The following is a 15670-nucleotide window of genomic DNA, read 5'->3' on the forward strand; positions in this document are numbered from 1 at the left end:
TTGGTATACTTTCCTCAAGATTCATCCAACCAGTCAATAGCACTTAGTACTCAGACTGTGAAATTCATTCAATGGAACTTGGTTTTAGAGGCAGAGGGGCAGCATAGTGGGGGATTGCAGTAGATTTGCTGCCTTACAGCACCAGAGACCCGGATTCAATCCTGACTACTGGTACTGCTTACAAGGAGTTTTCACATTCTCCCTGTGACCGCGTGGCTTTTCTCTGGGTGTTCCAATTGCCTCCCACACTCCAAAGACGTACAGGTATGTTGGTTAATTGGCTTCAGTAAAATTGTAAATTGTCCACAGAGGGTATTATAGTGTTAATGTATGGGGTGATCACTGGTCAGCGTGGACTCGGTGGGCCGAAGGGCCTGTTTCCGCGCTCTCTCTCTCTAAAGTCTAAAGGCAGGCCACAACAGTTGCCTCCACTATATTGTACGTTTGGTGCTGAAACATTATCATATCTCCAGAGATGCTGTTACTCTAGCTTTTTGTGTCTATTTTTGGTATAAGCCATAATTCAGTTCGGTGACGTGCAGCCTAATGTTTCTATTTCTTGTATCATCACAGAACCACGCCCATGGTAGTATGGCGTGCAGCACTATTTCCCAGTCCGATGAGTATCGCCCTCCTATTTTACCGCCCAAAGCAGACCTGCCTGTGGGGCTGTACGGACACTGGGTGAGTCAACGGTGCGAGGTACGGCCCGAGGTACTCTTTCTCAGCCGGCACTTCGTCTTTCATGACAACAACAACACATGGGAAGGGCATTACTATCATTTCTCAGACCCCGTGTGCAAGCACCCAACTTTCACCATCTACGCCAAGGGCCGTTACAGCCACAGAATCCCGTCTGCAAAGGTGATGGGAGGAACAGAATTTGTGTTTAAAGGTAATTTCAGACCGTTATTCTCACTATGTTTAATAAGTATCTCAACAAACATTGCATAGAAGGGCAGCTAGGTGGTGAAGCGGTAGAGTTGCTGCCTTACAGCGCCAGAGACCCGGGTTCAATCCTGACCACGGGTGCTGTCTGTACAGAGTTTGTGCGTTCCCCTTGTGACCACGTGGGTTTTCTCTGGGTGCTTCGGTTTACTCCCACACTCCAAAGATATGCGGATTTATAAAGTTAATTGTCTTCTGTAAATTGTCTCTAGTGTATAGGATGGAACTAGAGTATGGGTGATCGCTGGTCGGCATGGACACAGTGGGCCAAAGGGTTTGTTCCCACGCTGTATCTCTAAATTAAGATAAAGTAAGATACAGAAAACAAACATTATTTCAATGACTAGGCGGCACAGTGACACAGTGGTAGAGTTGCTGCTTTACAGCGCCAGAAACCCGGGTTCAATCCAGACTATACGGAGTTTGCTCATTCTCCCCATGACGTGCGTGGGTTTTCTCCGGAATCTTCAGTATTCTCCCACTTGAAAGATGCACAGGTTTGTAGGTTAATTGGATTGGTACAATTGTAAATTGTCCCAAGTGTGTAGGATAGTGTTAGTGTGCGAGGATCGCTGGTTGGTGCGGACTCGGTGGGCCTTAAGGGCCTGTTTCCGCACTGTATCTCTAAACTAAACTAGACTGCAACTAAGAGAGCTACGGACTAAGTGGTGGTGAAGGGGATTAGTGGAGAAGGTCAGCATAGACCTAGTGGGCTGAAGGGCCTATGTCTGTGTTGCTTATCTATGGGACATTGATGATTTTATTTTTGTGTCTGAACCCTATAGAGATTGTTTTATGTTCCTTTAAGAAATTCTACTGAAACCAGACATGAGATAAATGTTCCCACCCTTGATATTGTATTTAATGCAGCTGTTATTTTATTACAACCGTTTAATTTAGTTTAGAGATACAGCATGTAAACAGGCTCGTTGGCCCACGAGTCTACGCTGGCCTTTGATCACCCGCTCACACTACTCCTATGTTATCCCACTGTGTCATCCACTCCTACAAATTAAGAGGCAATTTACAAAGACCAATTAACCTATAAACCTGCACGTCTTTGGGATGTGGGAGGAAACCGGAGCACCTGGAGTAAACCCACGCGGTCACACAGGGAGATGGTGCATACTCCATAAAGGCAGCATCCAAGGTCAGGATCGATACCGGGTCTCTGGCGCTGTGAGGCAGCAGCTCAACTGCTGCGCCACTTTGCCGTCCGGGTTGTGTTTTAAACAAGTCAAGACAGAAATTATTAATTGGCAACGACATTTTTAGTTCAGCAAGGCGAACTAAATCTAGTGAAATCTAGCGGCCCAAAGATGGATGAGCAAGGAGAGGGACTTCGGTTCGCAGGTCGACCCACACGCCCATGGGAAGGCAGTGGCTAGAGGCCTGCAGCAGCCTGGGGCTTACCTTGAAACAGGCACGGCTCATGGTCACTGGTGCACGGACTGGACTTTGAAAATGGCACAAAACATGGCGCCTCTTGCATGGGGGATCAGTAGACTATTTCTGCACAGTTTGCTAATTGAGGATGTGCTCGGGTATGACAATACTCTACTGGACTGGTTGTGAGAAAACAATTTCACTGTGTGTTTGCACTTCACACATGTGACAGTAAAAGCACCATTGAACTAGATTGCATCAAATTGCCAACATGCAAGACAACAAAGGTCCTGGGCAGATGGCAGCGATCAGCGGTACCAGAATCACTGACTTCAGACTTTTATTAGTCTCTCGCCTCCCTCTTTGCGTGATCACAAAAAAATTGACCAAATGACGGTCTTCCTGATAATACCCTTTGTGATTTTGAGCTAAGTTTTATTTTCACCACTTTACTGGTTCTCCAATTCATCATGAAATCAAATGATTGGAAAATAGCTGGATTCTATAAATTAGGTGACACAAGGAACTGCAGATGCTGGAATATTGATCAAAACACAAATTGCTGGAGTTACTCACCAAGTCAGGCACCATCTCTGGAGAGAACGCATAGGGGATGTTTCAGGTCAAGACCCTTCTTCAAACTGAAACGTCCCAACCCGAAACATCACCTATCTGTTCTCTCCAGAGGTACCGCAAGACCCGCTGAGTTACTCCAGCATTTTGTATTTCTATAAATTAGGTGGACATTATATATTCTGCTGGATTCAGCATAGTGGTAATTAGTTCAATTCCCACCTTTGCTGCACAGATCTTTTAAAAATCAAAAGGAAAAAAATAACGAGTCTAATTAATGGTGACCATGTAAATAGTAGTCGTACAAGCCCACCCAACTTGTTGAATGGCGTCAGAAGAGAAAATCTGTCCTCCATATCCAGTTGGCAACAGATCCACACACCAATGTGATTTATGTCTTAGTTTTCATGTAAGGTGGTCTGGAAGGAAAGTCAGGGTCAATGAGGGCCTCTACCACAAACCTTGAACGAGGTAATGAAATAAAATTGTGATAAAGAGGACATTTTAGACTACACGACATTTCCCTATCTAGCAAGTTGCTGTTTATCTCAATATAGATTAACAATATCTCTAGTTTTGGACGGAATCACCAGTGCTTTGGCCTTACCCAGAGGCCTGGTTCCAATCAAATTACATCATTAGGAAGAATGTTTTAACTTGGCCTGGAGAGGTTTCGGGATAGTGATTAGACTGGAAGTTCTTCTTCCTCTTCAGGAACCTTCAAGGCACAAGTGTGAGCATGTGGGTGTGAACGAGTGGATGTGAGAGAGTAAGAGTGAGCGACTGACTGTGGGAAAGTGGGTGAGAGTGTGTACATTCTGCAGTGCTGTTGATGTGATTGTCAGCTTTGATGGCTGTATTCCTAACCTCCTGCTTTGCCTTCTCGCCCCCAGAATCCATCACAAAATGCACTATCCTCCTTGAATCAATTTGAAAATGTTTGTGTCATTCTTGACTCTTGATCAAAATAGTTTTTAAATTTAGGATAAATAAAAGCATTCAGAGCAGATTCAGGGCAGCACAGTGGTACAGCAGTAGAGGTGTTGCCTTACAGCACCAGAGACCCGGGTTCAATCCTGAAAATGGGTGGTGTCTGTACGGAGTTTGCACGTTCACCCTGTGACCATGTGGGGTTTCTCCGGGTGCTCCGGTTTCCTCCAAAGATGTACAGGTTTGTAGGTTAATTGGCTGCTGTAAATTGTCCCCAGTATGTAGGGTAGAATTAGTGTTGATTGGCATGGACTCGCTGCACAAAAGGGACCTGTTTCCACGCTATATCTCCATTCTAAACTAAACAAAGATGCAGAAAAGAATCATTTTTTCCAATGTCTGCATCGGTCCCCCTGACTCGATCCTGACTACGGCTGCTCTCTGTATGGAGTTGTACATTCTCCCTGTGACTGTAAGGGTTTTCTCTGCTTGATCCGGTTTACAAGGTCATAAGTGATAGGAGCAGAATTAGGCCATTTGGCCCATCAAGTCTGGCATTCAATCATGGCTGATCTATCTCTCCCTCCTATCCCCATTATCCTGCCTTCTCCCCATAGCCCCTGACATCCACACTAATCAACAATTTATCTATTTCTGCCTTAAAAACAGTTTCTTCCCCCACTCCAAAGACATATAGGTTTGTAGGTTAATTGGTTTTGGTAAAATTGTAAATCATCCCTGGTATGTGGGATAGTGCTAGTGTACATGGTGATCGCTGATCAGGGCAGACTCATTGGGCCAGAAGGCCTTTTTCCTCTCTGTATCTCTAAAGTAAAATGTAAAGCCTTTGTGTGTGTGTGAAGGAGAAGGTATGAACACTGCGCATCTGCACCATAATGCTAATATTACATTATGAATGTTTTCAGTGATCAGCAGACAGAATTGTGAAAAGGCATCACATACTTGCTTGTGGAATCAGCTTTAGCAGCGGAAAGCCTGAATGTTCCTTAATCTACAATGCAGCCATTCAAATATTGGAAAGAAAACTGTGGACGTTTTTATATAGAATGTCAATTGAAAACATTGCACTTTCCAAATTGGCTCCCACGATGACAGATTGAAACGACTTTTTCTGTCACGACCACAGAACAGAAGATTTTGGGTCAATGACCATTCATCCGAAATAGCCTGGTTTAGTTTAGTTTAGTTTAGAGATACCACATGGCAACAGGCCCTTTGTCCCATCGAGTCAAAAGTTCACGTTATAAGAGCAGAATTGGGCCATTCGCCCTGGCAGCAGCGGCTCGCCTGCAGTCCGTTTGTTTTTACTTTTTTGTGTTGTTTTTTTTTGTTTTGTCTAGTTAAGGTTTTGGTTTTTAGGTTGTGTTTATGTGGGGGGGGGGGGGGGGGGGGGGGAGGTTGAAACGGGGCTGATGTCTCTCCCTTCGGGGGAATGCGACTTTTTTGTCGTATCCCCCTTCTCTGCCTCCGTCTGCGCTGAGGCCTAATGGCGGAGCTGGCGACCTCGAGACTCTGGAGGCAGAGCCAGTCAGGACTTGCCCTGGGCTCACTCCCGTGAGGGCGGTCCGGCTCGGGGCTGGAACGGCCCTCCCGTGAGGGGCTGTGACGCTCCCGTGAGGGCGGCCTGGTGCGGGGCTGAGACTCTCCCGTGAGGGGCTGTGGCGCTCCCGTCGGGGCGGCCCAGCTCGAGGGTGGAACGGCGCTCCCGTCGGAGCGGCCCAGCTCGAGGGAGGTACGGCGCTCCCGTCGGAGCGGCCCAGCTCGAGGGAGGAACGGCACTCACGTGAGGGCGATCCGGCTAGGGGCTGGAACGGTGCTCCGGTGGCTGGGACGGCGTTCTGGCGGCGGTGACCTGAGTCCGGGGTTCAGCCGCGGGCCAGCGGCTGCGTCCACTGGACTGGAGGGCGGCAGCTTCGACCACCCCGGGCCGCGGTGTTTGAGCCGGCCCGTTTGCGGGGTTCGGTGAGCCGCGGGACTGTTTGTACCATCGCCCGGTGGGGTATTGCCTCAGCGCAGAGGGCGAAGAGGAGGGAAGAGACAGTAACCCTAAGATTTTTGCCTCCACCACAGTGAGGAGATGCTTGGAGGACTCACTGTGGTGGATGTTAATTTATGTTTATTGTTGTTTATTATTGTATTATTGTATGTATGACTGCAGGCACGAAATTTCGTTCAGACCGTAAGGTATAAATGACAATAAGGGCAATTCTAATTCTAATTCTAATCTACTCTGCCATTTGATCAAAGCTGATCTATCTTTCCCTCTCAACCCCATTCTGCTACCTTCTCCCCATAACCACTGACATGCATACTAATCAAGAATCTGTCAATCTCCCTCTTAAAAATATCCAATGACTTGGCCCCCACAGCCTTCTGTGGCAATGAGTTCCACAGATTCACCACCATTCAGATTCACCACTGTTCACACTGACCATTCAACACCTGTTCACACTAGTTATCTATTATCCAACGTTGTCATCCAATCTCTACACGCTAGGGGCAATTTCAGAGAGGCCAATAGACCTGCAAGCCCACATGTCTTTGGGTTGTCGGAGGTGACCAGAAGCACCCCGAGGAAACCCGCGTGAATGTGCAAACTCCGCACAGGCAGCACCCAAAGTCAGGATCGAACCCGGGTCTTTGGCGCTGTGAGGCAGCAGCTCTACCAGCTGTGCCACTGTGGTCTGGATGAAATACTTGAATTTGAAATGGTTTGAATGTGTTTCTCTTCCCATAAATGCAGCCTCAACATATGGGCAGAAGTTAATATATTATATTAAATATTTAGCATAACCTTCTTAAATAAAAAGTGCTGGAGTAACTCAGCAGGTAAGGCAGTATTGCTGACTGAAGAAATATCAGTCAAATACTTAGTATCAGACTGAAGAAGTATCCCGACCCAAAACACCATCTATCCACATCCTCTCGAGATGCTGCCTAACCCACAGAATTACTCTTAACATTTGTTTTTTTGTTGTAAACCACCACCTAGTTCCTTGCGTCCCCATAACCTTTTAAAATCTTGTTTCAGTGAACCACATGAAGGTGACTCCAATGGATGCAGCTACCGTTTCGCTCTTGAACGTTTTTAGTGGCAATGCATGTGGGGCTGAGGGATCGTGGCATATTGGCGTGGAACAAGACGTAACGCACACCAACGGCTGCGTGGCTCTGGGGATCGGTCTTCCCCACACCGAGTACGAGCTCTTTAAGATGGAACAGGACGCTAAAGGCCGGTACCTGCTCTTCAATGGGCAGAGACCGAGCGACGGATCCAGTCCAGATAGACCCGAGAAGAGGGCTACATCTTACCAGGCCCCTTTGGTCCAGTGTGCTGTATCTGTGGACAGGTTGGATGAGTCAACGGAAAACAGTAATCAAAGCAAAAATATCAACAATGGATCAGTGAGATACGACCACTCTGCAGGTGCTGCTGTATTACTGTTTATTTGCATGGTCAGGCACGTTTACTGCTAAGCACAGCCTCAATCTTCAGTGGCTCCAACTCTTAAAAAATAGAGTTTCTTTCTTCATTCAGTTTATTTACTTGACTCACTTCAATGGCCAAATACTGTTTCTCCATTTGAAGGTGTCAATATGAATTTTCCACATTGAACTCCCTGCAGTCAACTTCAGGCATGGAACTAGTAGCATCCACTGCACACAGTAAACGCACTTTATTAAGATGGAAGATTTTATTCGCACTGTAAAATATTTACCTAGTTTGCCAAGCAACGTCATCTGTGGCATTCTCCTCCTGAGGACTCTGTTTCACACAACTCTGGAGGTTAATTTTAATTGGCAAATTGAAAGTATTTGTTTATTTAAAAGGAATCAGAAGTTTCAACATGCAAAATCTGCAGTTGCAAAAGCAAACAATGGATGAGAATAAACAAGTAACTACTATCTTCCATCAATACTAGTAAAAAAAAGTATGGTATTTAAAAAAATACTGCTTCTACATTTTATTTTTCCTTATAAGGATACAAGTAAATAATTGTACAATGTCTATATAAATCAGCGATGTTTCTGCTGTGGATTTTGTGTGGCACTTGATTCCAGTTTCTTCATTATAAATCTAGATGTAGGTTTGACATTATTTATATTCCAAGTAATCAGATGTTTCTATTGGTTTGTTCTTAACTTTTTTTGCATAATTAATTTTTGTACATGCTTACGGTAATTTCTAAAATCATATTTTTTAAATGTGCGTTTGGGTAATTAGATAGCAACTAAATCATTATGCTATGGTTTAAATATTTTCTGATTTACACAAGTTGTCTGTTATTCTCTTAATTTCTACATATATATAAAAAGAAACTTCAAATTAAATCGTTATTGGATTATTTTTGGATGCAAATGGCATTGTACTGGAGGGAAAAGCATTTAGTTATTGTTAAAGGTGCATTATTTATGAGTTTAGCATTATTCCAACAAAATAATGCAACTATCATGAGTTATTTCAGATTATCGAAGTAGTTTGTGAGTTTCTTATAAGGGTGAATATTTTAAGCTGTATTGAATAAAATTGCAAAATGGAATCACAGACCACTTTCTCAAATAAGACTTCTGAGGTGCAGCAGCAAAGAAAGAAAATATAAAGACAGAGGATACGACAGATGCTGAAATCTGGAGCAGAAAAATAAACTTCTGGACAAACTCAATGTGTCGAGCCGCATCTGTAAAGGGAAAGGATTTGTCAACGTTTCAGGTCGAGACCCTGCATCAGGGCCAGTTGAGAGCCCACCCAGCTCAAGACTACAGTCGGTTTTGTACGAGTTTCCCTGCCAGCTACAAATGCATATTGGTTAAACTCAGACCACATAGATTGGATTGGATAGACTACTTCATTACATTTAAGCCCTTTAATTTATTTTGCACTGCTATAATCAGGGTGGTAACTTGCTCAGCAGGTAAGTAGTAACACACTTGTTAAATCACACGTTAGTTGATTTGAGTTACCAGTATAACTTCCCTTCCCTTTCCCAGACTGACCATTCTGTCCTGGGCCTCCTCCACTGGCATGTGGCAACATGCAAATTATAAGGTCATAAGTGATAGGAGTAGAATTTTGGCCCATCAAGTCTACTCCGCCATTCAATCATGGTTGATCTATCTCTCCCTCCTAACCATTGTCGTGCCTTCTTCCCATAACCGCTGACACCTGTTCAATTTAAATTTAAGGAACACCTCATATTTCGCTTGGGCAGCTTTCAACCCAGCAGTATTAACGTTGATTTCTCTCATTTCAAGTAACCCCTGCATTCATTCTCTCCCCTCTTTAATCATTCTACTAGTTAACTGTTTTCATCCTTGTATCCCTTTGTTAACACATCTTCCCCAGCTAACAATGGCCCATTATCGGTTCCACCCTTCCTTGGTCATCTGTTGCTGGCCCAGCGTTGTTCTGGCCTTTACCTGCCTACAGCTCCCTCCCCTCTACTTTCATTCCGAAGAAGGGTCCCGACCCAAAACGTCACCCATCCTTTTTCTCCAGAGATCCTGCCTGACCCACTGAGTTACACCAGTATTTTGTGACCGTCTTTGGTACCTACCAGCGTCTGCAGTTCCTTTCTATACATACAATGATTTACAGGTACAATGACAATCTTGTTTGTAGCAGCATCAGATGGCCCAAATGGTGGGGATCTTTGATAGATGCAGTCTTCTTAAGGTAGCACCTTATGGAGGGGATTTTAATTGTGGGAGGGTTGTACCCATGATGACTGGACTGAGTCCACCTCTCTCTGCAGCCTCTTGCATTCCTGTGTATTGGAATTGCCGTACCAGATCTTCATGCAAGCAATCAGGATACTTTATGTAGAAGTTTGTGAAGAGTATTCGGAGACATGCCAAATCTGTTTTCATGCCTCTCACTGTGAAGAAATATATTTTCGTAACTCTGTGTGATTGGCACAGCTGAGATTGAGAAGCTGGACCTCAGATCCGATGCTATGATCTATCAGTTTGTGCCACTTAAGAACATTTATAATTTAATTAGCGGCCACTGGGCAGCCAGTGGAGCAAAGGTGAGTTGCTGCCTTACAGACCCGGGTTCGATCCCGACTATGGGTGCTGTCTGTATGGAGTTTGTATGTTCCTCCCGTGACCGCATGGGTTTTCTCAGAGATCTTGGGTTTCCTCCCACACTCCAAAGACGTACAGATATGCAGATTAATTAGCTTGGTGTATGTGTAAATTGTCCCTAGTGTGTGTAGGATAGTGTTAATGTGCGGGTATCGCTGGTCGGTGCGGACTAAACTAAACTAAACTTCTCTATTATACAGGCTCCCATTTGGGTATATACTTAGGAGGCCAATCAGAATAAATGGAGGCATCCATTTAAATAAACATTTTGGAAAGATACTGTCATTCTTCAGTTATGCCCTGGTGCTGTCAGTAAGAAATTGGAAACTAAGTAAACTGTTGTAACATAACATGGGATAAAATGAATTTAAATTATGTTCATTCACACAAGGGCTCACACAGTGTCAATAGACTATGGAATTCAATAATAGTAACAGCCTGAATTTTATTTGGGTGTTGTTAAACTCCTATTTTTGAAGATGGCAATTACTTTGTTACCATATTTAGCAAAGTGTGCTTTCACCTCCCAAGCTGCAAGCTCCAAAATTCCCTCCCTCAATCTCTGGGTCTCTTTTCACTCTGTTATGATACTCCTGAATAACAAACCATTGATAAATTTTGAACATGTTCAACAAGCCCTTCAGTAGTTCAGTCATAGGGTCAGCGTGGAAACAAGTCCTTTAGCCCAACTTGCCCACACCGACTGACATATCCCATCTATACTAGTCCCACCTGCCTGCATTTGACCTATATCCCTCTATACCTATCCTATCCATGTACCTGTCTAAATGTTTCTTGAATGTTGTTATGGTACCTACCTCAACCATCTCGTCTGGCAGCTCATTCCATCCACTTTGGGGATAATAGTTACCCCTCATGTTCCTATTAAATCTCCCCCCCCCTCACCTTAAAACAATGTCCTTTGGTTCTCAATTCCCCTTTTCTGGACAAGCGATTCTATTCGATCTATTCCTCTCATGTTCTATAAGATCACCTCTCATCCTCTTGCGTTCCAAGGATAAAGGCCTAGCCTGCTCAACTTCTACCTATTAATCAGGCCCACGAGTCCTGGCAACATTTTTATAAATCTCCTCTATGCCCTTTAGATTGAAAATGCTTGTACTTGGCACTTTGAGATGGTTTTACAAGATAATTTATAAATGAAAAGCATTTAATTATTAACTTTGCATCAGCATTATCCCAGGTTTCACTGCATTAAAATATGGGCCACTTTGAGTCATATCACTCTCATAAAAATTATGAAGTTAAAAGTAAATTCTTCACCGTTGTAAATCAAGGTTGAAAACTGCTTATTAATTCATTCTTGCAAAGATAATTTCAAGTGAAATTATGGAGCAAGAAATTGTGATTGTTTTTTTACTCCTTCAATAAGACCCTGTCAGTTTTCAAACTAGTATTTACTGACTTCATAATGATAGTCTGTACTTGCATAGATCTTTTTAACTTCAATAGTTCAATAGATCTCTAAACTATTAATCTTACTGAGGGTGATTGCCAATGTTCCTTCAGCATTCTGTCATAAGTCATAAAGGATGAGGCTACGATAAAATAGGCCACGGTCAACTTGGCTTTGTGAAGGAGAGGTTTTGCCTGCCAAATTTGCCGGAATTCTTTATAGTAAATAGCAGGACAAAGGAGTCCGTAGATTTTGTTTCCCTAGATTTTCAGAAAGCTTTGATAAAGTGCGACATGGGAGGCTGTTAAGGAAGTTGAGTGCCCATGGTGTCAAACTAGCATGATATCAGGTTGATTGGATGACAGAAGGCAATAAAGGGGGCTTTTTCTGGTAGGCTGCCGGTGACTAATGGAGTTCAGCAGGGCTTGAATGGAGTTCAGCAGGGCTGGGGCCGCTACTCTTCACGTTGTATATTAATGATTTGGAGGTGGGGATTGAAGGCTTTGTGACAAGTTTGCGGTTGATACGAAAATAGGTGGAGGTGCAGGTCGTGTGGTGAAGCAGGGACTTGGACAGGTTGGGAGAGTGGGCAGGGAAGTGACATGACAAAATATAGTATAGCAAAGTGTGGAGTCATGCATTTTGGTAGTAGGAATAAAGGTGTACATTATTTTCTAAATGGGGAGAGAATCCAGAAATCGGAGTTGCAAATGAACTTGGGAGTGTTGGTGCAGGATTCCCAAAAAGTCAAATCAGAAGTCAAGAAAGAAACGCAATGCTAGCATTTTATTTTGAGAGGGCTTGCATACAAAAACAGGGATGCAATGCTGAGGCTCCAGTCGGGCTGTATTTGGAATATTGTGAGCAATTTTGGGCACCATATTGGGAAGGATGTGCTGGCTCTGGAGAAGGTCCAGAGGTTTACAAGAATGATCCCAGGAATGAGTAAGTTAACATATGATGAGCGTTTGCAGCACTGGGCCAATATTCGCTGGAGTTTAGAAGAATGAGGGACCTCATTGAAACGTACGGAATAAAGGCTTGGATAGAATGGATGTGGGGAGGATGTTTCCACTTGTGGGTGAGTCTAGGACTAGAGGTCATAGCCTCAGAATTAAAGAACGATCTTTTAGGAAGGATATGAGGAGGAATTTCTTTACTCAGAGGGTGGTGATAATAAAGATAGATCAGCCATGATTGAATGGATGAGTAGACTTGATGGGCCGAATGGCCTAATTCTACTCCTATGACATGATCTTAAGTACCTTGCCCACATCTTCCACAGAAATTCAAGGCACGGGCTTACCACCAACTTCTCAAGGTGAATTAGCGATAGACTGTAATAGCTGGCCTTGCCAGCTATACTTCTTCCCAGAAAAGAAATAAATCATTTGAGAAAATCTGGAAGAGTCAGACAGATCTCTTGTGTGCAAGCCTGTCCTTTACAGCCAAGTCTTATGGTCCTCACCTCCAAGTTTTTTTAAAGTTTATTGAAAAAGCTTTTGCTTTGTATTGTGCTTGCATCCAATCTCATTTTATTCCCATACCTTCATTTTACACATATTTAAGAATTCCATTCAGTAAACCAAATTTATCGTATCTCTGCACGATCTCTGAAGTTATTTCCTCTCCCTATAGAAGCAAGCTGGCTATATTTATCCAACTTGCTTGAGACCATGCACAAAATTAATTTGTAGTAGCACAAGTCAAATGCCTACATATGGTAGAACAAACATAGCGTAGTTTGGAGATACAGCGCAGAAACAGGCCCTTCAGCCCACCAGTGATCCCCATACACTAGCACTATCCTACACGATTTTACCAAAACCAATTAACCTACAAACCTGCACGTCTTTAAAATGTGGGAGGAAACCAGAACACCCAGAAAAAATCCACGCGGTCACATGAAGAACGTGCAAACTCTGTGCAGAAAGCACCCATAGTCAGGATCGAACCCGGGTCTCTGGTGCTGTGAGATAGCAACTCTACCGCTACACCACCATGTCGCTGCTTCAGCAGTAATGCACTCCTGAAATTGTGTTTAATTAATTTTAATCAAACTGAACCTGGGAAGTACAATAAGAGTTAATTTACTCAACTAGCCATAACAACTGTGGTTCCCTGATCTACGGACGAGTTCAAATCCCATTAGACTGCTGGGGAATTTAAATTAAATGGAAAAATAATGATTTAACAACTGCATAAATCCAGGGTAAATTTAAAAAGCGAGTTGGATGTATTGGATATCCAATAGTCTACAAAATCTACCATCACTGTCCCCGAAATATCATACATGGATGAGTTTATTCACAATATCAACTGAGTGGATCAATAGTATGAATGAATGAGCTTATGAATGAATAAATGAGTTTATTGGCCAAGTATTCACATACAAGGAATTTGCCTTGGTGCTCCGCCCGCAAGTGACAACGACATAGTGACAGGAATGACACATAAAACATTAATAATAAAACATTATTGATTAAACATGTGAATTAAGTAAAATACCAGAGCAAAAGGAGGCTACAGATATTTGGTTATTGAGTAGAGCTGCTAATCATGGAAAAAAGCTGTTTTATGTCTGGCTGTGACAGCTTTGACAGTCCGGAGTCGCTATCCAGAGCGAAGTGATTCGAAAGAGTTTGTGGCCAGGGTGAGGGGTCAGAGATGAACTTACCCACTCGCTTGCTGGCCCTTGCAGTGTACAGTTCATCAATGGAGGGAAGGTTGCAACCAATAACCTTCTCAGCTGATCGGACGATTCGCTGCAGCCTCCGGATGTCGTGCTTGGAGGCTGAGCCAAACCAGACCATGATGGAGAAGGTGAGGACAGACTACGATGGCTGTCTGATCAGCAAGAGCATTGTTGAAACATATTTGAGTTCATTCGTGGACACAAATACAGCTGCTCATCTTACATGCATTAGGGAGAATCGTTCATAAACTGTAAATGAAAATCTGCAGCATAACTGCACTTCGAAGCATTGTTTAAACAAGTGTTTTACATTACTCTGTATGCAGTTTTTGCAGATCTGCAAATAGATGACATCCACTAGAGAGACTCCTTGTACTTAGCCGTGCACTGAACTTTGGCTTTGAACTTAATGATTCTTAAGAGCAGTTTATGGTCTGTTTGAAACTTAAACACTGAATATTTGATTAAATTGTGTGCTCAAAGGAACTGAAGGAAAACTAGTAATTTATCTACTGAAGGATATGCAGCCTGTAATATTTCCCATCTGGTGCTGTGTTGGTTGAGAATTATTTTATCCACAAGATGCCAGTGGAAGTGATATTAAAATGGTAAAACAGGAATTTAACAGGCTCTGTACAGTCTGTAGTACATAAATATTAGAATCAGATATTTATAGAATGTAAAACCAAAATCATTTTGAAATAAAATGCACCTCATTTACAAAATGTTGGTCAGGCTGCATTTGGAGTACTGTGTTCAGTTTTAATTACCCTGCTGTAGGAAGAATGTCATTAAGCTGGAAGAGTAAAAAGATATACGAGGATGTTGCCAGGACTTGACAGCCTGAGCAAGAGGGAGAGGCTGGGCAGGTTAGCACTCTATTCCTTGGAGCGCAGGAAGCTAAGGGGTGATTTTATCAAGGTGTATAAAATAGTGAAGGGAATTGACAAGAGTCTTTACCTACCATAGGGAAATCTAGAGCCGGAGGATATGGGTTCAAGTTGAGACGGGAAAGATTTAATAGGAACCCGAGAGGCAACCTTTTCACTCTGGGGGTGGTGGGTATGTGGAATGATCTGCCAGAGGAGGTTGTTGAGCAGGTACTATAATTACATCTAAAAAAACACTTGGATAGGTACATGGAGAGGAAAGGTTTAGAGATGTATGGGCAAATTCAGGCAAATAGAACTAGCTTAGATGGGGCGTCTCGGTCAGCATGGACGAGTTGGGACAAAGAGCTTGTTTCTGTGCTGTATATGATTCTATATACTACAAATAATAGGCACCCATGTGGTTGCTAATGGAAGCTATTCTGAAGTTTTATTGGACTTACAAGGCTAACATTTAATCAAATCTTTAATCTAAAGACAATTTTCTATCCAAAATGCACATGAATAAAACAGACTAGTTCAACAGTATTTTCAGCAAATCACTCATGTATGTCATTTATTGCGAAAGATGCAGCAATGAGATAACATCACAAATGTCTCAAACCGAGCGCATTCCCACATCACATTGTTTGAAACACATTTTAAAAAATGGACCTATACTTTGATGCTAAATGTGTGTTATTAATATGAATTACTCAAATGTACATTTTTGAATTTAGCAAA

General features: G+C 43.0%; 1 protein-coding gene across 1 annotated transcript; it reads left to right on the forward strand.

Moving 5' to 3' along the window:
• The first annotated feature begins 524 nt into the window (after positions 1-524).
• apcdd1 (APC down-regulated 1) lies at positions 525-8396 on the forward strand. The gene is made up of 2 exons (XM_033019821.1): positions 525-895; positions 6890-8396. Exons 1-2 carry the CDS (start codon positions 547-549, stop codon positions 7333-7335), a joined length of 795 nt encoding a protein of 264 aa, XP_032875712.1. The 5' UTR covers positions 525-546; the 3' UTR covers positions 7336-8396.
• Positions 8397-15670: the final 7274 nt, after the last annotated feature.

Source organism: Amblyraja radiata, chromosome 4 (assembly GCF_010909765.2).
Source record: "Amblyraja radiata isolate CabotCenter1 chromosome 4, sAmbRad1.1.pri, whole genome shotgun sequence".
Lineage (NCBI taxonomy): Eukaryota > Metazoa > Chordata > Chondrichthyes > Rajiformes > Rajidae > Amblyraja > Amblyraja radiata.